Source organism: Eupeodes corollae, chromosome 1 (assembly GCF_945859685.1).
Source record: "Eupeodes corollae chromosome 1, idEupCoro1.1, whole genome shotgun sequence".
In the NCBI taxonomy this organism is placed as follows: Eukaryota; Metazoa; Arthropoda; class Insecta; order Diptera; family Syrphidae; genus Eupeodes; species Eupeodes corollae.
This window is the reverse complement of record NC_079147.1, coordinates 97,192,223-97,214,908: the sequence shown is the minus strand read 5'-3', so window position 1 is coordinate 97,214,908 and position 22,686 is coordinate 97,192,223. Positions and strand designations below refer to the sequence as shown.

The 22,686-nt window shown below is 35.9% G+C and overlaps 1 protein-coding gene across 1 annotated transcript in view; it reads left to right on the top strand.

Moving 5' to 3' along the window:
- Positions 1 to 22,686, top strand: part of LOC129941848 (uncharacterized) — an 88,291-nt gene extending 65,605 nt beyond the window's left edge. Inside the window, exons 3-6 of the mRNA XM_056050604.1 lie at positions 14,250 to 14,458; positions 21,839 to 21,972; positions 22,113 to 22,359; positions 22,637 to 22,686. Coding sequence (XP_055906579.1) covers positions 14,250 to 14,458; positions 21,839 to 21,972; positions 22,113 to 22,359; positions 22,637 to 22,686 — 640 coding nt within the window. The remainder of the gene's footprint in view (positions 1 to 14,249; positions 14,459 to 21,838; positions 21,973 to 22,112; positions 22,360 to 22,636) is intronic.

Sequence of the window (22,686 nt, the reverse complement as noted above, 5' to 3'; positions counted from 1 at the left end):
CACACGAAGAACTTTTCTCTCGAAGCGACCCAAGGTGCTTTCATCCGCTTTTGTCATAGTCCATACTTCTGGACCGTATAGCAGGACGGGGATGATAAGGGTCTTATATAGCAACACTTTGGTCCCTCGAGATAGGACTTTACCACTCAATTGCTTTCTTAGTCCAAAGAAACAGCGGTTAGCAAGAGTTATTCTGCGTTTGATCTCAGCGCTAGTGTTGTTTTCTGCGTTAATACCGGAGCCTAGGTAGACGAAGTCCTTGAATACCTCAAAGATACGTCTGTCGATGGTGACGTTTTGACCAAGACGTCGGTGTTGTATGTCCTTTCTTGACGACAGCATGTACTTTTTTTGCCCTCATTAACCGTTAGACCCAATTTTTGCCGCCTCTGCCTCAATACTCACAAAAGCCCCTTTGACATCACGGTGAGTCCTTCCGATTATGTCAATGTCATCAGCATATGCTAGTAATTGGACATACTTTTGAAAGAAAGTGCCTCTACTGTTGACGTGGGAGCTCTGAACTATTCTTTCAAGCACGATGTTAAAAAAATCACCTGACAGAGCATCACCTTGTTTAAAACCTTTTGTGACGTCGAAAGGTTCTGTTAAGTTGTTTCCAACCTTCATGGAGCAGCGTGAATTCTGCATGGTCATCCTGCACAAACGGACGAGTTTGGCAGGGATTCCAAAACTAGACATGGCTCTATACAGCTCGTCCCTGTAGATGCTGTCATATGCGGCCTTGAAATCGATGAAAATATGGTGGGTGTCGATCTGGTGTTCTTGGGTTTTTTCCAAGACCTGCCGTAATGTGAATATTTGATCAACTGTGGATTTTCCTGGTCTAAAACCACACTGATAAGGACCTATCAGGTTTTTGACGATGGGCTTTAGACGTTCACATATTACGGCAGAGAAGATTTAATAGGCGATGTTAAGTAGACTGATTCCTCTAATGTTGGTGCAGTTTAGAGGGTCTCCTCTAAGCAAACTACAACTGAAAAAATTTTCTGTTTTGTTGTATTACAAAGTATTGAGTTACACTTTTGTCCATTTCCAATTTTACTTAACCAGTTGCAGCGCATATTGCGTTCGCAAATAATTGAAATTAAAAAGCTATACAAATCAATTTAAGACCATGTCAGCACTTCAGGTTCTGTTGGTTAGGATTGTTTAGTTTTTGAACAAGGCCATGAAACATTCAAAATGAAGCATTTGGATGTGCCTGTTGACTAAAATGAAGCATTTTGATGGGCCTACTGAACACTAAATGTGAGAATGTGTTTGATTTTGACATCATTTCACGCACACTTTCTTACATTTAGTCTCCAGTTAGCTTGTAGACATACCGAAATGTTAGTCTGAGGTTCCCATCTTGTTAAATGGAGTATTTTTGGGTTAAGCAATCAATTAGGGCGAAACAAAGTACATGCTGTCAACAAGATAGCATCTAAAATACCGACTTCTCAGTCAAAAAGTTAACATTGACAAACGTAATTTTGAGGTTGTTAAGATCTTAGTCTACCTTGGCTCCGTAGAAAACAACACCAGCGTTGAGATCAAATGAAGAATTACATTTTCGAACCGCTGTTTCTTTGGTCTATGAAAGCTCTTAAGTAGTAAAGCCCTCTCTCGAGCGACCAAAGTGTCACTATGTAAGACACTCATTATCTCCTTCCTGCCTTACAGAAACAAGGTCTGTGACAAAAGCGAATAAAAGCATCTTGGGTCGTTTCGAGTGAAAAGTTCTTCGCATGATCTAGGGTCCCGTGTGCATAGAAAGTGAGTTGAAGTAAAGATGGAACGAAGAGTTGCACAAAATTGCATGCCCTATGGTACTGTTTTGTCTCCAACACTCTTCATTTTCTTAAGCTTTTAAGCCACTTCATTGTTTCGCTGACGATAATTCGTATACCTTCAGCTTTTCATATTCATTTTAAGCTTGAAAGTATATTTCTTCAAAATTCAAATTTCAACCCTTCCCAATGCAACTATCCACTAGTGACTTGCATTAAAGAGAATAATCAGCTTTCAGTTCTGACCATGAACAACTTTTCTAAGTGAAATTTTGTTCTTAGTTAAGGGTTGTCAAAATAAAACTGGAATTTCTTGGACTTAATTCAAAACTGTAAGTGTAACTCTCGAGCACTTTCATGGTTCATGTCTGTCTTTTTCATTATAAATATTCTAGTAAAACAACTAGTTGCTTTCTTCACCCCCAAAAAGAATTTAACCATAATACTAGTTATTCTAGAACTGTCCGTTGAGAACTAGGACCTAGTGACTTACAACTATCAACCATTCCTGTGTGTACGTAATTAATGTTTTCAGGGATAGAGCGGACCTACAATTTTAAGCCGAATCCAAACGGTTATTTGAGAAAGCACTTTTTTGACAAGAATCGATCTTTGAGGATTTGTCAATTCCTCACAGAACCCGTGAACACGCTTAAGATGCAGGAATTGAACCCAAGACCTCTCGCATGACAGTCCTACGCACTTACCATCACGCCACGGGTAATTTTAGAACTGCTCATCAATAATTCATGAGTCCAATTTCCAACGTACTGTAAAGCACAACAATTCTTTTTGAGCCGTACTACACGAATGTATAATGAATTACCCAGTTCAATGTTTATTTCCTACTCACAAGAAGATTGCATCTGGCCCAACAAAATAAGCTTTAATCCGGCTCTGGTTTTTCAATTGCCTAATGGTGCTGGGAAAGCGGGATGATAATTAAAATTACCCATCACATACGTCATACATTTCTTCATACTTCACTTCGTTCCATCTTCATTTTCGTTCAAAACAAGGATGGGGGAACTTGTATTAATTAAAATTTTCAAAATGATTCTAATGCTAATAAGGGGGCGTAATACTGTAGGCAAACTCTTGACAAATAAGATCGGATTAAGAAAACCCATATAGTCATCGTTAGGATGTACAAAAAGAAATTCGTTGTATGTGCTTTTTATGAAGATGAATCCTTTAACCCCCCCCCCCCCCATCGAGTTTTGAAACAAAATTAAGGAGAATAAAGGTGCGTATATGAATATGAATATGGTGCCACCAATAATTTCCTAATGTAGTTTCTAATTGAAAAATTTTACACCCACCGCCATCACGTGACAAAATGGTCTAGGCTCTAGGGTAAAAGGTTTTAAGAAGAAGCCCTCATTACACTTTTTTTGTGTTGTGTTCAAAACCACAAGGTGTACCTTGGATGTTTTAAAGTTCATCCGTAAACTCGTAGATGGGAAATTCTTTAACTTGTTTTTCCTCAGCTTATTTTAATCCTTTTTCCTTGATTATGACATTTTTCTCGAGTGTAGACACTCATGACCTCGTCTTTAAATGGTAGGTAGATGTCAAAACGGGGATCAAGATTTATGTACGGAATATGTGAAAGTCGTACAAGAAGGTTTATTTTACGTGGCACTGACTTGGGATGGATGGGTGGTAGAGCTGCCGGAGGGGCGAGGTGCGGTGTGGCTTGGGGCGTGGTGATGGAAGCAACCAAACACTACATACGATGCATGCATGGAATAATGAGTTGGTTTATGCTGAGTGGTATACTGAAAACAGCAAATACTTGACTCAGATCTTCATATGTACCTTCCATCTCATCGTCATTCTTATTCTCATCCTCATCCTTCTCATCATCATCACAGAAGTCAAGAAGGACCACTTTACAACATCATGGCATTGGGATATATTATTTGGAAGAAGGATTAAGGATATAAATTTACACGCGTGTGGTGAAGCTAATTAAAAACTTAATTGGAGCGCAAGTCCTCAATGCGGCCAGCGTGGTTCAGTTCGGTTCAGTTGGGCTTTGGTGCGGTACGGCGCGCACTGTGGAAATATAATATGCAAACATATGAAAAAGATTCTGCTTTATATATCTGCTGGATAATGAGAAGAAATGCAAGGATAATAATAATCAACATTGTTGCATGTGGCATATTCCATTGTTGAATGTTGTTTTTTTTTGGTTTTGCCTTCCTTTTTGGAATATGAGGATATAAGTCGGTGTTGGTTTTAAGATTTAAAAAAATTGAAGGACTGAAAGGAACAAGTAAGGGTGGTTGTGTATTTTTCCTTAACACAAAACTATAAATATAAAATTTATTGCAGTTTTTTTGAGCTGATCCTTATTTTTCTTTGTTTTTAAGAAAACGGACAAAAACTCATACGGAACATGGTAGAAATATTGATTTAATTTTAATTTAAAGTCGACTTTGATCTAAGTACGTACGGCCTCTAATATGTGTAATTATATTTTTAAATTATTGCTGTTCGAAAATTTCGTTTATTTAAAAAAAAACGTGTTTTTTCTCTTCTTATGTTAAAAATTGCAATTTATTACTTTTAAATACATAATAATCTTTGTCACTGGATGGTCACAGATATTGTAAGGCCAGTGATTGGAACTTACTTCATCGGAAGCGTCGATGGAACGACTGCCACCGTGAGTTCGGAGTGTAATGGTCATATATGACTTGGAGAATATGTAGTTTCAACAAAACAGTGCCACATGTCACACAACTTGAGCGAATATAGCTTTATTGCATTTCCTGGCAGCGTAATTTCTCGTCGTTGGTTGGTAAAAACCAACATTCGTCAAGTTATGGCTCAGATACCGCCCAATATAAAGTGGTCGAAAATTACCTCAAAAGAATATGTTCTTGCAACTATTCGGGTGGTGGTCATTTAAATGATGTAGTGTTTCACATATAATTTATTCAACTTTCAAACCTTAAATAAAACCATCTAGCTTCTATGGAAGTTAAATGCCGGTTTGTCTTTTTCCTGGTGATGGATTCTTGAGTGATGATGATCTGGTTTCAGGCTCTGAAATGCGATCCCCATTTGTCTCAACAAGAAAATTATGTTACCAATCCTGAAACTGATTCTGAAAGTTGCGATGACAATATGTTATCAGTGACAACAAAATAATGTTATACATATTTGAATATTATCGAGGGCAAAAAAGATACAATTAAGGAAAAAAAATTTAGCCCAATACTTCAAGTTTATTTGCTTAAAAATGGCATGTCACCAGTGGAACATTATTTTTTTTTTCTTATTTATTCTACTTGATAAAGTGTGAGAAATTAATAATATAATAAGGGGTTAAGGAATAATTAAATCCCTCGGCAACCTAAATTTCGTATCTCTTGGCACGAGTCATTAAAAATGTATTGAATGGAAACATTCTACTTTAATTTTAGGCTCTGATTGATCTAATAGAAACACTTTGATTTTTTAAAGAAAAAATCCCCAAAGTCAACGTGTACTCCATTTTTTTTTCAAATGGCTATTTGTACAGATTTTTATATTCATATCAAAGGTTGACGAAACTGAGCAAATAATTAAACTAGTTTTACACAGTTTATTGTATAGGGTGTCTATCGGCAGATGTGTATTTCCAAAATTAAATTGAAAAAAAATCTATTTGATACATTGTTTTTTTTTAAATATTAAATGGCTGACTAATAATGCAGATTTAAATTTTTGAACATTTTGTCACCAAAATGTCTTCCGTTGAGTTGCACGCACTGTTCGAAACAGAGCCTTGCGTCATGGGCCACACGATGCTAGTAAACTTGAATAAATTGACCTGATTTCTCGACGAATTTTAGTTTTAGGTTTACTAGAGTTCGGAGATTCTGTAAACTCGAGACAATAAATACAAGGGTTTGCCATTACAAAGCCAAAATTGGAGTCGACCAAATGTATGTCTTTTATTTCTCTCCAAAGAAATATCAATTCACGAAGTTAATTCTGTAATATAACGTAAAGTGAAATTGACGAAAATAATATTTAATACGTATTATATTTGATCATTATTAACTTCCCAAAGGAAGCTATTGTAATGGGTCCGATTTGTCAAATTGAAAATTTTGATATATGTCGAGACATTTCAAGGTCCCTAGAGTCCAAATAAAAGTTTTTTAGAAAGATGTCCGTACGTTCGCGACGTTTTTTTCGTCGTCCATAGCTCAAGAACCAGAAGAGATATCGATTTCTAATAAATTTTGTTAAGGGCTCTCAAGAAAATTGCGTGGGTGTTTTTTTTTCCATGGCAGTTTGAAAAAAAGGTGAACATTTTGGTTAACCCTAAATATCTTACGAACCAAAAACTCTAGAGACTTGAATTAAATTTTACAAAAAAAATGTAACGTGATATCAAAGAAGTATATTTTTTCATTTTCCAATGAACATTTTTTTATAAATCAAAAAAATTAAAAAAAATATTTTTCACCTCCAAAATTTTACGACTAAAATATGATTTTATCTCCAAAACAATTTTGTGCAACGAAGAATAATGTTTTTGAAATCTGATAAAATTTTGAGAAAAATCAAATTGACAGTTTTTTTTATAGAAAATAAAAATCTAAAAAAAAATTAATAAAAGTTGGTAGAAAATGATTTTCGACTCAAATATCTTTTCAAAACTTTGAGATATTGGCTTTAATTTTCTTTAATCTTTCAAAAAATATTGTTGTAAACATTCCGTACAATTTAAAAAAAAATCTAATTGACAGTTTTTTTACACCAAATTAAAAACCGAAAAAAAAATTAATAAAAGTTGGTAAAAATTGATTTTCGACTCAAATATCTTTTCAAAAATTTGAAATATTGGCTTCAAACTAATTTTATCTTATAAGAAATATTGTTTCAACATTCGATTAAATTTTGAAAAAAATCAAAATGACAGTTTTTTTTACAAAAAATAAAACTCTAAAAAAAAACAATACTAAAACTTGGTAAAAATTTACTTTCGACTCAAATAGCTTTTCAAAAATTAAAAATATTGGCTTCAAACTTATTTTATTTCACAGAAAATATTGTTTTCAATATTCAGTAATTTTTATATAAAAATCCAACAGTCCGTTTTTTCATAAAAAATAAAATCTACAAAAAATAGTACGCAAATTTGTTAAAAATTGATACGAGTACATATAGACAAACTTTTAAGCTAGACAAATCGACAGACGGGATGGGAAGTTATCAGTGTGGGTCGCATCCCAGCCTCTTTTAGCTTTGTTCTCATATGAGTGCCATTGTATTTGGTGTTTGCTCAGTTCTTCAGTTTTTTTTTTTTTTTTTTTTTTTTTTTTTTTTTTTTTTTTTTTTTTTTTTATATCCGATGGAAATCTTCAAAAGACACTCGGTAAGAATCGGTACCGAGTAGTGTGGGACTCTTACCGCACTAAAACCACCGGTGAATCAGGACCAATCTATGAAAGATCGACAAATGATTTTTATTTCTTAATTTTTAAAATCGCATTGGGGGAAGTTTAAGGTTATAACACTTTCCCGTAGCTTTTAGCCCATCAGCTCATGAGGCTTGGTTCTTCTTAATCTCCGAACATTGTCTCGTACATTTAATACGGTCTCCATTTCAGAGTTAGTATGACTTTGCAGCCGCTTATTGTGTGATACAGCGTGTTTCTTAACCACTTCTGTAACCATTTCAATTTGAAGGTCACGATGTAGATCGCTATTTCTTATATACCAAGGGGCATTTATTATTCCACGAAGGACCTTGCTTTGGAATTTTTGGATGGGTTCAGCATTTGTTTTCTTTGTACAGCCCCATAGTTGGATGCCATATGTCCAAACGGGTTTCAATACTTGCTTATATAACATTAGTTTGTTCTGGATAGATAGGTCAGAGTTCTTTCCTATTAACCAGTACATTTTTCTGTACTTCAAGTTTAGTTCTTCTCTTTTCGTTTTGATGTGTTCTTTCCATTTAAGCTTTGCATCCAAATTCATTCCAAGGTATTTGGCGGTATTGGAGTAAGGTACTTCTGTACTGTTTATAAAAATTGGAACATTGTTTATGTTTTTGTTTGTAAAGTTTATATGCGTCGATTTTGTTTCGTTTAATTTGATACGCCATTTGTGCGTCCAATCACTAACTTTATCGACTGCATTTTGCAATTTTTGTGTAGCCTTCGTAACGGATTTATCTGGCACCAATATTGCAGTATCATCAGCAAAGGTGGCCATGATAGCGTTGATGTCCACTGGAATATCCCTTGTATATAACAGATACAGGGTTGGTCCTAGGACACTTCCTTGTGGTACACCGGCTTCAATTTTCTTAAGTTCCGAGTAATTTTGGTCGTACCGTACTCTAAAGAGTCGGTTCGTAATATAGGATTTCAGTATTTCGTAGTACTGCCTGGGGAAGTCCCTATGCAGTTTGTACTCAAGTCCCAAGTGCCAAACCTTGTCAAAAGCTTGAGCAACATCTAAGAATACAGACGAGCATACTTGTTTTTCTTCAAGTGCCTTTTCCACAACATCCGTAATTCGATGCACTTGGTCTATCGTGGAATGTTTATTTCTAAATCCAAACTGATGGCTCGGAATTAGTCTTCTTTCTTCAATTATTTTGTTAAGCCTTTTAAGTAGCAGTTTTTCAAAAACTTTTGCCATGATTGGTATAAGCGATATTGGTCTGTAAGATGTAACTTCTGTTTGTGGCTTTCCTTGTTTAGGTATAACAATGACTTCCGCAATTTTCCAATGATGTGGCACATATCTTAGTTTAAGGCATGCGTTTATTATAAATTGGAGTTTCTTGAAGGCTATAAGAGGCATTTCTTTCAGAACCTGAGCAGTTATAAGATCGTACCCTGGTGATTTTTTGTTTGACAGCTTATGTTGACACATGCTTCTTACTTCTTTGAGCGTGACAAAAGGTATTTCACATTCGTCGTTTCTGTCAACAAACTGTAAGGGATCTGTAGCTGTGCTTGCTGGGAATGGCTTGAAAACATTCGCGAGATGTTCAGCAAAGAGATCAGCCTTTTGTTTCGGGTTTCCGATCCATTTACCATCTTGAGATTTTATCGGCGGGTTTTGTGTCTGAGGTCTTTTTAGACGCTTAGTTGCTTTCCATAAGGAGTATTCTGTAGAAGCATCCGTCGTCAGACTTTTCAGGAATCTACTTAGTGAATCATTTTTAAACTCACAGATTCTTTTTTTTAATTCGTTGTTAAGACGGTTAAAAACTACCTTATCATCTGGGAATCTCGTGGATTGCCATTTTCTTCTAGCTCTTCTTTTTTCCAATATCAACTCCTTTATTTCGATAGGATATTTTATTTCTTTTTCTCTCGCATTCGAAATAGTTGGAGTACTTTCTTCTGCAGCCTGCTGCACATCAGCAATAAATTGTTCTACTTCATGATCAATTTGTTCAATTGTTTGCATAGGGGATCTTAGGTTTATAAAATTTTCAAGTTTGTCTCTGAATTCGTTCCAGTTTGTTCTGTTATTCACGAGCTTGGGATTACTTTTTTCTATTATTTCTGTTTCGCTCAGTGATAAAATTACTGGAGTATGATCTGATGATAAATCATAATTACCTTCGACACTTATATGATTTCGTTTAATACCTTTAACTACGAAAAAGTCTATAAGGTCTGGTATTTTGTTAGTATCAGATGGCCAATATGTTGGCGAACCAGAAGAATAAAATTCGCAGTTGTATTTTCGGCCTGCTTGGTATAGCCGTTTACCTTTTGTTGTTATGAGCCTAGATCCCCATTGGGTGTGTTTAGCATTGAAGTCGCCACCAACAAGGAAGTTATGTCCTAACAAATGTAGGAGTTCTGCATAGTCTTCTTCAGTTGGAGAGCGCCTCGGAGGGCAGTATAAAGCTGCTATTTTGAATTCTTTCTTTTTTATACCAATACTAATTGTTGTTACTTGCATGTTTTCTTTAGTAAACTTTGGTTCTTCAAAGTGTGTTAAGCACTTTTTTATAAGTATTGCTGATCCTCCCCTAGCTTTGTCAGCTGGGTGCGGAGCGTGATAACATGTATAGTTTGGTAATTTATTATCAAGATTTTGTTCAATAGCGAGGTGGGTTTCGGACACCAAACAAATGTCTATATGCTCTATGTCTAAAAAGATGTTAAGTTCTGATACATGCTGTAAGAGACCGTTTGCATTCCATGTTGCGATTTTGAGTGTTCTGTCCATCATTGTTTTTTAAGAGCGACTTCTTCGCTTAGCTGTTTTATGTTTAAATCTTGTTGGTCAATCCTTTTCAGGATGAGTTCCAGCATTTCTTTTATAGAAGTTTCCTCATTCTTCCGCACATTTTTTACAATCTGGGAATAGGATTTATTTTCATCACTTTTGCTTAGTGCAATTGCTTTTCCCGGTTGATTTTTAGTAATGTTATCGACCGTTCTTCAGTGACAGATTTATACTCGTCAGCTTCTTCGACTGTGACTTTCCAGCTGTCTTTGTTGTACGATGTGTATTTGTAAGCTTTTTTAGTACATTTTTCTATTATTTTCTTAATATCTCCAAAAATTGCAAATCCTGAGATCATAATTGGTGGTGATGTAATTTTTTTGCTACCTTTAGCATGAGATATTGATTTAGCAACAGCTTCCACTTTAGTTTCTGTAATCAACTCTTTGTTATTTTCGGTTTTAGAGCTTTTCTGATTTCTTGAAAGAGTCTCGGGACTACGTTTACGTTTCTTTGTGGTATGCTTATTTTTCTTTTTCTCAGTTTCAAACAATAGCTCTTCTTCATCAGTTTTATATTCAGGTTCAATATATTTTGGACTTAACTGAATCGTGGACTCTGAATCTTTCTTGTCAAGCAAGAAAACTTTCTCTTCGAGTTTTTTCACTTCAGCTGAAGACTTTGAACTAGAACTTCAAGTTATTTTCTTGCCGCTATTTCAATTTGCCATTCTTCAAAGTAGTTCTTTGAAATTGATTGGTCTTTCTCTTTGACTTTGTTGGAACTCTGTTGATCTGTGATGTCGATCCTTTCATTGATCTTGGTTCCTTTTTCGCTGATGTTTTTATCATCTATAGTATTGTTTGAGGCTGTCGATGATGTAACCCCTGAAGTAAATTTGTTTGGGGGAGTTCTGTGCATCTTTGAACTCCGTCTCTCAATATTTGTAAGCAATAATTGGTCGTCCCCAGTATCCATAGGACCGACCTCGTAAGAAAGGGGTATTTAATCTAGTCGTTTTGTTCATTGCCATAATTTGATAACTTAGTGTTCGTACTATAAATAGGTCAGTTACTTCTTTCCATAGTTTATATTCAGCCGCCCCACATGGTACAGACGATGACCAGTGAGCCGCACAATATGTATCAGACGCTCCTAGTTCCTGAAAAGATGGTGACTCAGCTCATGGATCCAATGGATCCAACGCTCGTCATTATCTGAGTATCCAGCGGGCACCGCGAGGAGGTGACGATGCGATTTTGTCACGCCAAGGAGTGAAAATTAGTTCGAAGCCATAATCTCAAATTTTTGAAAAGATTTTTTAGTCAAAAATCAATTTTTACCTACTTTTATTATTTTTTTTGTTTAGGTTTTTATTTTTTATAAAAAAAACTGTGAATTTGATTTTTCTCAAAATTACACAAAATGTTTGGAGATAAAATCATTTTGTGACAAATTGTTTTTTATTTTTTTTATTTTTAAAAAAACCGTTGATTAGATTTTTTTTAATTATACTTGTTTGGTATTACGTTACAATTCATTATATACAATTTAATTTAAGGCTCTAGCGTTTTTGATTCGTAAGATATTTAGGGTTGACTAAAATCAACTTTTTTAAAACTGCTGGTAACAAAACCACTAAAGCAATTTTCCTGAAAGCCCTTCCAGGATATTTCTACCTTATTAGCTGTATAACAAAATTTATTTGAAGTCGATATTTCTTCTGGTTCTTGAGCTATGGGCGAAGAAAAACGTCGCGAAGGTACTATCCCATAATCTATCGATTTGTCGAATTGAAAACGTTGAAATTTCTCGCTGTTGAAGGTCTTGAGAATCTAGATCGAAAGTTTTTCATGAGATGTCTATACTTCCGGTTGTTCAGGATATCGAACAAGAACCAGTGAAGAAAACGAATTCAAATAATATTTTTTTTTTCAGATTTTAATATATTATATCGTATATTTATTTATTATTAATATTTACGAACAATAAAGGATATTGCCTCCAAATGGTTATACCTAATTAATTAGTAAAATCGAATTGACAATTTTTTGAACAAAAATTAAAACCTACAAAAGTGCTATTACTTGCTTTCTTACTTAAGGTGGCGCTACAATCCCGCGCGGACCTGGGCCTCATCGAACATGCGTCTTCAACCTGCTCGGTCCCTAACTATCTGTCTTCAGTTTCGCAGTTGGTTGAGGTCTTCATCTTCCGGGCTGGACCTTCCGGTTTTTAATTCTTAGTAATTTTTTATGATAAATCAAATTGATTACTTCAATTTCAACATTCGGGCCAAACAACACCCGATGGAGTGTTTACTGAGATATTCGCTGAGTTTAACCACTTAACTCAGCTGGCCAACGAGCCCACCCGAATATCGGAGGTGGAAGGTCTAGCAGAAAACACGCTTGACTTGTTTCATACCTCTGACCCTGATAAGTGCACTGTTGGTGTTCTGTGTTCTATCTCCTTTAGGCACATCTGACCTGCAAAACTGGGACGTTAGAACTCTCCAGTTAAAAAAACCGGTTTGCAATACGTACCAGTTTGACAACTTTAACAACTTCAGGATCTTTAACTGGTTACTTTGCTTCCTAGATAGTGACGTTGATGCAAGCGCTGATATGATTATAAGACCTGAGGAAAACGCATGGTTTGTAATGTTCCGTTGGTATAAGACCAACCCTACTGTGGAAAGCCGGAAGAAGTTCAAACAAGCCAGAAAGACCTGCAACGCCCATATTTGACGGCCCAAATTTATACATGACCAAAAATACTGCAATGTACTAAGGGCAGTATGCAATTTCTCTTCCTCTTCTTTGGTTCCTACGCTCGTTGTCAATGATACTCCTTTTGTTAGCTCTCTCGAGAAAGCTAATCTCTTTTCTAGCCAGTTCGCCGCCAATTCTGCGCTGCTATTGAGTGTTACGACTCCGCCTGTACTTAAGAGAGTAAGTGATTCTATGGGACCAATCTTTATTCGCACTCGTACTGTAACAAGAGTCATTAGAGATCTAAACACGCATAAATCCGCTGGTCCGGACGGTATCCCCGCTATTTTTCTGAAGAGGTGTTCTTTAACGCTGGCAAAACCACTGCGTAAGCTTTTCGTCTGGATGGAAAACTGCATTTGTCCAGCCCATACCCAAAAAAGAGAAATTTTTCTCACCCTCTAATTACCGACCGGTTACACTTAGGTCCCTTCTTTTCAAGGTCATTATTTATTAATTATGATTAATTTATCAGCTCAAGAAATATCTTGCAGACCGAAAGCTTCTTCATGACCGTCAGTTCACTGGTGATCTAATGGTTCATCTCACCGAAGAGTGGAGCAAGTCTTCACATCGCTTTGAAGAAAATAAGATTATTGCACTTGATATTTCGAAAGCATTTAATAGGGCTTGGCATAGTGCTTACTTATCGAAAATGCCAGCTTTCGGTTTTCATTTATCACTGCTTCATTGGATTAGTAATAACCTTCCGGATCGTTAATTAAAAGTTGTATTGAATCGATTCAAGTCTGAAAACCACAAAAGAAATGGTGGTGTGCCCAGGGCTCTGTTCTATATCCAACACACTTTTCCATTTTTACTAATGATCTACTTTCTGCAACTTCTAATAAAATACCTTGTTTCGCTGACGATAGTACTTTTAGCTTTTTACATTTGTTTTCAGATATGGAACTGCAACAATAAATATGATAAGTTCATTAAATTCAGACCTTAACAGCATTGTACAATGGGGAATAAAAAACCGCGTGGAGTTAATGCTTCGAAAACCCAATGCTCTCTTGTATCGTTAAAGCCAAATATACCCTTTTGCCATTATCCATGGATGGCACTTTGAACATCTTGATATTCTTGGTATGTGTGTAACCAACCACCTCTTGTGGAACGATCACATACGCGATGTCACCAAAAATTCCGCAGGGTTTTTGGGTTTCCTAAGGCGATGAACAAAATATTTCACCCCTTCTGATCTGGCTGTTATCTTTAAACGTCAAAGGCTTGAGTATAAGTCCTATTTCTGGGACAGTGCTTCTGTAATTCACTTAAGCTTCTTCAAAACCAATGTGCACCGACATCTCCTTTCAAACCCTCTCTCCTCTTCCTAGTGCTCACACTGCGTCCCTGCATAAAAAGGGTAGTGATACCCCCTTGAGTGTGTGCTTATTATATAAAAATAACAAAACAATATCCTATAATTATTTATTCGAAACTTTTTTTTCAGATACTCACCAATGATGTCCCCGGTTTACATGAAATTTCCAGTTGTTGGAATTGTGGTCAGTGAAAACAAAAATTTCTGCAACGAATTTTCGTGCCAAATAGAATTAAATTTGCAAGGACAAACATCATCAGGTGTTTACCGCTGCGAGGTTTCCGGTGATGCACCACACTTCAAACTCACAACAAAAGCTGCAAATATGACAGTTTCAGGTAAGTTTAATAAATCTTTTAACCTCTTGAGTTTTTTCACTTAATGTTGAACATTTTTTTTCTATCATTGTATCTCTTTTTGAAAAAAAAAAGAAATCACAAAAACCTCTTGATACATCGATCATTAAGATAATGAAGAACGATGTTGCATTGTATCATCATTTATGGCCATAATCTGAATGGAAATGGAAAAGATTAACGAGGCCTCATAAATCAAGGATTTTCATGTTTTACGAGCTCTTATTGTGTGCAGCAGTTCAACTGCATTCAGGCGCAGAGTGAATCCACTCAATCTTCACCCCATTCATTCATTCGTTGGTTCGTTCATTTATCCAGTTCGTGCAAATGTCGGTCCTTGTCGACAACGCTAACGTCGTCGTTGTCGCTCGTCGTCATCGTTGGTTCAAAGTGTCTTCTAAGGTCCTTGGAACTGAGTTTTTGAAATATTACTTTGCTCTGCAACAACACTGAACAAAATGGTCGTCGGACTATGGATATCCTTTTTCTTAGTACCATTTCTTTTATTTTGTCCTTATTCATACATATATAGATTCTAACTCTTATGTTGTATAGTTGCTGATGGAAAAAGGTCCTTTTGAAGTGCATATGCTTTTCTTGCAAGAAGAAGAGAGTGCTGCAAACTCAAGAGGATATCTCTTATCATTCATGTCAAATGCATTATAGGATGTTTCGTTTGCACTTTTGTGTCTTTTCTTCATTCTTCATTCTAATGTTAAAATTTTATACAGAGAATAGTAAAAGAAGAAAATATAGAAAATGTCATAAGATCTCACATGAATCTCACATCATGACAAGCAGATATAGATTTATTTAAAATTGTAGTTTTTCTTTTTATTTTGTAAGGAAATCTTTTTAAAGTACTGAAAATATGAAAAGATGTGTTTGAGTTTTTTTTTCTCTTTATAAACTCAGAACTCGCCTGGCAACTGATAGAAGAAATGGAGCCAAGATTAAAGCTGTGTTTTTTTGAGAAGTTTATAGCCAGCAGAGCGAATTTAAGTGCACAATAACAAAGCAATCATGATGTAAGGACAAATTTTTCATATTCTTTTCTTAAACCTTTTTAATTGCTATGCACGAAATAGACGTAAATAGAAAAATTTTAATAAAATATTAAGTGGTCAAGTTAATATAAAGGGGATGAGATGCACCCTAAACTTTTTTTTATAATAAGCTCTCACCCAAGAGTGAGCATTAGGAAAGGGGGAGAGAGACTGAATGGATGTCTCGGCTCACATTGGTTTAAACACCTGAATATTGCAATGACTATAGAAAAAACAGAATTAGGTAAGGCATTCCACATTTGAAGCGTACGGCTAAACAACGAATCTTTGTACTGGACAGTACGACCGAATCTGGGTATCCTGATGGACATTTTTAGAAGCGCGATTATTGCGGTTGAACTGTTTAAGGGTGGGAATGCATCTGCCTTATGACCATCCGCATCAAGGCTAAATTCAGCAACATTAGCCTTATATGCGCACATATCCCCACAGAAGGGAAGGATGACGACAACATCAAAGATGTTCTTCGAGCTCTTCGACAAAACATATGAGCAGTGTGCTAGCTACGACATTAAAATTGTCCTGGTCGATTGTAATGATAAGCTAGGAAAGGAAGACATCTTTGGTGGAATAATCGGGAAAAACAGCCTGCACGATAACGGCTTCAGGCTCATTGATTTAGCTGCGGGGTGAAACGTAATGGCAGCCATTACGTTTTTTTTACACCACAGCACCCACCAAAAAACTTAAAGTTCCTCAATCTACCGTCAACTAGATTGACTATATTGCGATCGACGCTAGACACGCTTCTAGCATCATGGATATCCGAACTTTCCTAGGAGCCTACACCAACTCGGACTCCTACCTCGTTGTAACCAAGGTAACACTGTGGGTTTCCAGTCCCAAGGCAAAACAGGGAGGTGTTGGGAGAAGATACAATGTCGAACGGATACAATCGCAAGAGATCTCCAAATCCTTTTTCGACCGATTTCCAAGTAACCTCCCTCGAAGTTCACTGCCCCTAACACAATGTCTCGAGAACCAGTGGCAACATTCCCAAGATGCAATAAAAGAAGCTGCCTCTGACGTTATGGGTTACAAGCAGCCACCAACAAAAAACCCCTGGTCGGCAAGCAAATGCAGCTAAACAACAGGCGTACGTTCGAAGATGTTGAGAGTTTCAAAAGCAGGAATGTAGTTTGAAAATTTTTAAAGCTGCAAAGCCGAAAGTAAAAACATGATAGTAGAACCGCAGTCAATTCTGAGAAATAGAAAGACATCTGCTGAAAACTATGTAACGGCGCCGACGAATCGAACTCCGCTGTCAGACAGGATGATCCATTCAACACAGATGACGAAAGTCAACAATCCCGTCTTCCCGACTTAGCCGAAGTAAAGATTGCAATATCTAAGCTTTATTCTAACAAAGCCACTTGGGCAGCTGGCTTGAATGCCGCGGTCTCAAAGTAGCTGGAAATAATTTGGTTAGAAGCACGCATCAACCTACCTGGTAGAAAAAAAATGGACGCCATAGAATCTCAAACGTGCTTAATGACAGGCGGAGTCATAATACTCACTGGCAGCGTTGAGTTGATGGAAAACTGCCTAAGCTTTCGTGAGATAGCTAGCAAACAAAATGATGTTGCTTATCCACTCTTACTACAATATGGCCTTTACACCAATTTTGTCTTTAATTTGATGCTTTATCTGATTGCATCCAAAGAATTGTTTCCTCCTATCCGCACACTAAATACGCTGTTGCGGGCAATTTCAATATAAATATCGGATGTGGTAGGTCGAGCACAAAACACTCTGACCCTGGTAAGTACACTATTGGTGTTCTATTTCCTCTAGGCGCATCTGACCAATGGGTTTCATCAGAAAATTTCTGTCGAAACTCTCCAGATAAAGAAAAAACTTCTAAGAGAACTGTTGACAACACGAAACGGTCCCAATAATTACTTCAGGATTTTGAACTGGTCACTACGCTTCCTCGATAAGGAATGACCAAACATTTTGACTGACTTTGGGCCCTGCAGTATTTTTTGCCGTCATTTTTGGTCATGTAAAAATTTGGTCCATCGTATAATGGCTTTGCAGGCCTTCCTTGATTGAACTTATTCCGGTTTTCCTGCGTTGGATGGATTCGCTTTAAAACAACGGAAAATTATCCTCTTAACCCTAATAACCTTTTAACAGCTCAAATCAAAAAATGCGTTTTTTAAGGTCTGATGCTTTTTACCCTGTTCGGGATAAAAGTTCTCATTCCCAAAAAAATCAAACTTGTCATCATATCAGCGCTGTGCATCAACTTCACTGTCAAGGAAGCATAGTGACCAGTTAAAGATCCTGAAGTAATTATTGGGACCGTTTCGTATTGTCAACGGTTCTCTGAGTAGTTTTTTCTTTACCTGGAGAGTTTTGACACAAACAATTTTCTGATGAAACCCATTGGTCAGATGCCCCAGAGGAAATAGAACACTAATAATGTACTTACAATGGTCAGAGTATTTTGTGCTCGACCTACCTCATCCGATATTTATATTGAAATTTGCTTGCCACTAAACCCATCTTCTTCGCTTCCCTCGCAATACTCAAAAAAGCTACATTGGCATCACGCAATGGAGATATAACCATTCAACCTAGGCGACGCAGATCAACAATTTGTTGGACTACCCGACCTCGACGAAGTGAAGATAGCTATATCTAAACTGAAGTCAAACAAAGCTGCTGGAGCTGACGGCATCACAATCGAATTATTCAAAGCAGCAGGCGATGACTTGATAAGGAGAATGTACCAACTCATCTGCACAATATGGCCGGAAGAAAGCATGCCCCATAAGTGGAATCACAGCATAGTTTGCCGGTTACATAAAAAAGGAGACGCTATAAATTGCGCTAACTACAGAGTCATCAGTCTCCTTAACATTGCATATAAGATCCTTTCTGCCGTATTATGTGAACATCTGAAGCCGTTCGTCAACAACCTGATTGGTCTTTATCGGTGTGGCTTCAGACCAGGAAAGTCCACTATCGACCAAATATTCACACTACGGCAGATCTTGGAAAAAATCCAGGAACTTCAAATCGAAACCCACCATCTCTTTATCGATTTTAAAGCCGAGTATGACAGCATCTATAGGAAAGAGCACTACAGAGCAATGTCTAGTTTTTGTGCCCCTGTCAAACTTATCCGTTTGTGCAGAATGACGATGAAAAATGCACGCTGCTCTATCAAATTCGGAAAAGATCTCACCGGCCCGGACTTTAGCGCCAACTTAAGTAAGTAAGTAAGAATATCATCGACGCATCCGCGTAATTGGATGGACCTTTGGAATATTGTGAGTTGGACACAATTGTTTCCAGAACTATGTTAAGGAAGTCGCATAACAGTGAATGGCTCTTGTCCAAAACCTTTTTTGCCATCAAATGCATAGGTATGATCTTTTCCGAACTTTAAAAATTTGGAGAAGAAGTCTTTCCATATTACCAACATGGATTGCGGTTCTACTAAAATGCTATCCTGATATTCTTCGCAGTCTTCGGTTCGTGACTGGTACCTTTGGAAGTTTTTTTTGTACCTTTTGGTAAAATGAACCAAATTAAAACTTAAAATAAAATAAATTACCGAAATGAACAAGACAAGGTATGATAATCGATGCGTTTTTTTATAACTGCATTAGACCAAAATCTTCAATTTATGAAGCTTTTTATAAAAATTGTTTTGATATACTTAGAGGCGATATCATCCAGTTTGATGATAGATTATTTTGCATTTTCTACTTAATATAAAACATCTTTAGTTTAAATAAATTTCAATTTATAAATTGGTGGCGGTTAAAAAATCAGAATACAAACCAATGGCGAATCCAAGTGGGGGGGGGGGGGCGTAGGGTTTACCAAAAAGTGGTTTGCTGTCAAAAACATTTAAAATTTTTGTTACTAGCAATGCTTTAAATTATTTTCATACAGTATATTTTCATAAAAAGAGCAAATATTCAGGTATTTAAGAAGAAACCTTGAATAAGAGATCGTTATTTTTAGATTAAGTTGCCTTTAAATTTCTGCGACATATTAACGATATGGCAAGTATTGCATTTGTAAAATTCGAATCAAACATGGTAGAAAAGTCGAAAAAAGCGGGTGCTCAGTTTCCGTTCGTCTGTCTGGCCCCTACAGCCTGCATCATTGTGCCGATTGAAATTAAGATTTGAGGCCGGTTAGCTTAAAGCGTTTTTTTTTTTCATTTTTAAATTAGAAAAATAACAGCATTATACAATGTAAAATTTTTTTGGCGTAAAATCGAAAAATGAACCGATCGATTTATTTTAATTTTCTCTAACAGTTTTTTTCTTAATTCGGCTTTTGTCTACAAGAAAAAAACATTTTGGTATTGCTCCAGAAGGGTACCCCTCATAAAACCGTTATTTTGTTTTCAAGTTTTCTCAAGAACTTATGAACCAATTTAAATAATTTTCGCTTTCAGTGCTAGCTTTTATCGATGGTCAAATGCTAGCTTTTATCGATTTCAAATTAATGATGTGTTTTGATGTTTATGAAGCTTGATATCTTTGATGATGGTTAAAAAATGTGTTTTGATGTTTATGAAACTTGATATCTTTGATAGGTGGAAATAAAATTAAGTTAATATAGGTTTTAAAAAAATGGCGTTTAACGTAGGAAATAATTTTGAACAGACTTTTTTGAAGAAATTAGCAAGTTCTAGCGACCCAGTCGGGCATTATATTTTTTTCAAAACTGATTGTCTGTTGAATAAAACTTTAAAGATCGGAAAAAATTAAAGAAATCTACTTTTAAAAGTGAATTTTCTTTGAATGTTCTAGATATAAGATTTAAACACTAACTTCAGGAATATAAATGTCCTCAAAACAAAAGTGATGCTTTTGTTAAACTAATGGCTAATTGGAAAACATAATAAACGTTTCATATTTATTGATATAAAAGCTTTTAATCTCTTGAGATTTGAAGTGAAAAGAGATTCTATAACATGCAATTTGTTAGTGCCACACAAAATTTTCTTCCCAATTTATTTGTTTACCTCAACTTGTTTGTATTCTAAATTCAGAGAAATTATGTGCACCTATTTCCTCAAATTCAAGAACCAAACATTTTTTTCTCTCCAATTTTTAAGTTTTCTTCACTCCTTTAAGATCAAAATATATTTTTTCTAGCATAAGCTTCAATCTACGAGTAAGCAGACTGATAGCGTTCTAAAATAATTTAATAACTAAAGTTTTCACTTTTGCCCTTGAAATGTGTATAATAATGTTATTTAAATTTTGTTAGCCTCCTTGACAGAACATATAAAACAACATTTTTAAGCGTAACTTGTGTATATGTTAAGCGTGTGACAACCCCCTGATTAAAAGTCCGCCCTTGATACAAACCTATACTCATTTTGAGAATTATGGCACCCACTTTCTTGGTTTTCATCTTTAGTTCTTATTAAAATTATTTTATAGAAAACTCTATTAAATCCATGATTCGTACTCTTATTTGAATTTAAATCAAGAAACTATGTTCCAGTAAGCATTATGAACTTTCCATTACGTTTCGAACTTAAAAATCTTAAACAATGTCATTTCAATGTTCTAATATTCTATAATTTGTATTTCACATAGTAACGTGCACTACATCTACAATATGTTCAATTTAATACGATTTCAACCAAAATTTAAGAATGTTTTTGTGAACATTTTAATTGGAGCTTAATTAATTCTAATAGCATAGCAATAATAAGATCGTTTACTCTTATAACATAATATTTTGATTTTCAGTTGCGCAATCAAAACTTTTCTACAAGTCAATTTACTTACTCCTTCATCTTTTCAGTCTTCCTCTGGCAATGCTTTCATCACCATACGCACCACCGCACCTCAGCGTGTACACAAAAACAAGACAACAGTAACAGAACATTGAACAATTTTCCACAGCTCCTCGAAATTTCCTTCGAAAATCTTCTTAACTGCGCCTTTATTCCCTTTCAAAGGATTCATATTTAGGAGAGGCGAAAGACCTAGCTGTAGTGAAAGTGTTGAGGGTTCTTTGGAAACAAATTAAGTACCTATAGGCTTGTGTATGTCGCATTAAGAGCACCTCAATATCTCTATCTCCGTTCCCGAATATTGTATCGTATCGTTAGTACGACAAACAATGTGTACATGTACTTTATTCAATCTGCGCCGCTCCGCTACCGCTGCAGGTTTATATCTTTACCTTTACATCATACCTTTCGAAAACCTTGTAAACCTAGAAATACAACTTGGTGTATATAGGGACATAGAAACAAACAGTACACGTACTGATTCGCTGTTTTGTTTGTGATTCGTTTCAGCACTGCCGCAAAATAATCCGCTTATAAGAAGCTTTCACTCAATGTACCGGCTTGATGAATTCGTCACAGCAAACTGCTCATCGGATTACTCAAGTCCGCCAGCAACATTGACTTGGTACATAAATGGCGAGAGGGTGAGTTCACTTAGGCGTAGTGTAGTAGTGGTAGTTCAGTTTTGTCCTTAATTGCTGGAAAAACGACTTAAATTTTCCCAAAAAATCCCAAAACTGGATTTTCTTGACTTTTGTTAATATTTCTTTTCTTTGTTTTGTAGGCTTTTCCAGGTGAATTACAACCTACCATCGAACAAACCATACCTGCGCACGATTACAACTTGACGAAACAAACCTTGCAAGTACATTTCTATCTTAATGGACCGAGATACTTCAATTCGGGAAGGATGTTGCAGTTGAAGTGTGTGGCGGAAATCGACAAATATCCAAAGCTGAGGCGAGAGACAACGTTAAGTGCCTCCCTAATGCATGATGAAAATTTAAACAATCAAATGCTGCTAAGCTCGGGTAAGTACTTGAGTTTTTTTTTGGTTTATCTACTGTGGTTTTTGAGATTACGATTTCTAAGACTTATGTATAGGCTAGTAAAATATCAGACCATTTTAGAGAAATATGTATTTTAATGAAGAGAAAGAGGCATATCAACTTTTACACTTTTTATAAGTTTTCGAAACAATCAGTTCTTAAAATAATACTTGAAGGAAAGTTTCTCGTATTTCAGAAGTGCAATTTGGTTGAACAACTTTTTAAAAGCAACGTTATATGTTCATTATTTTTCATACAGTACAGGAATTTCCTTTTGTTACTAAAGTTTTGGACCTAAATGTGATTTGA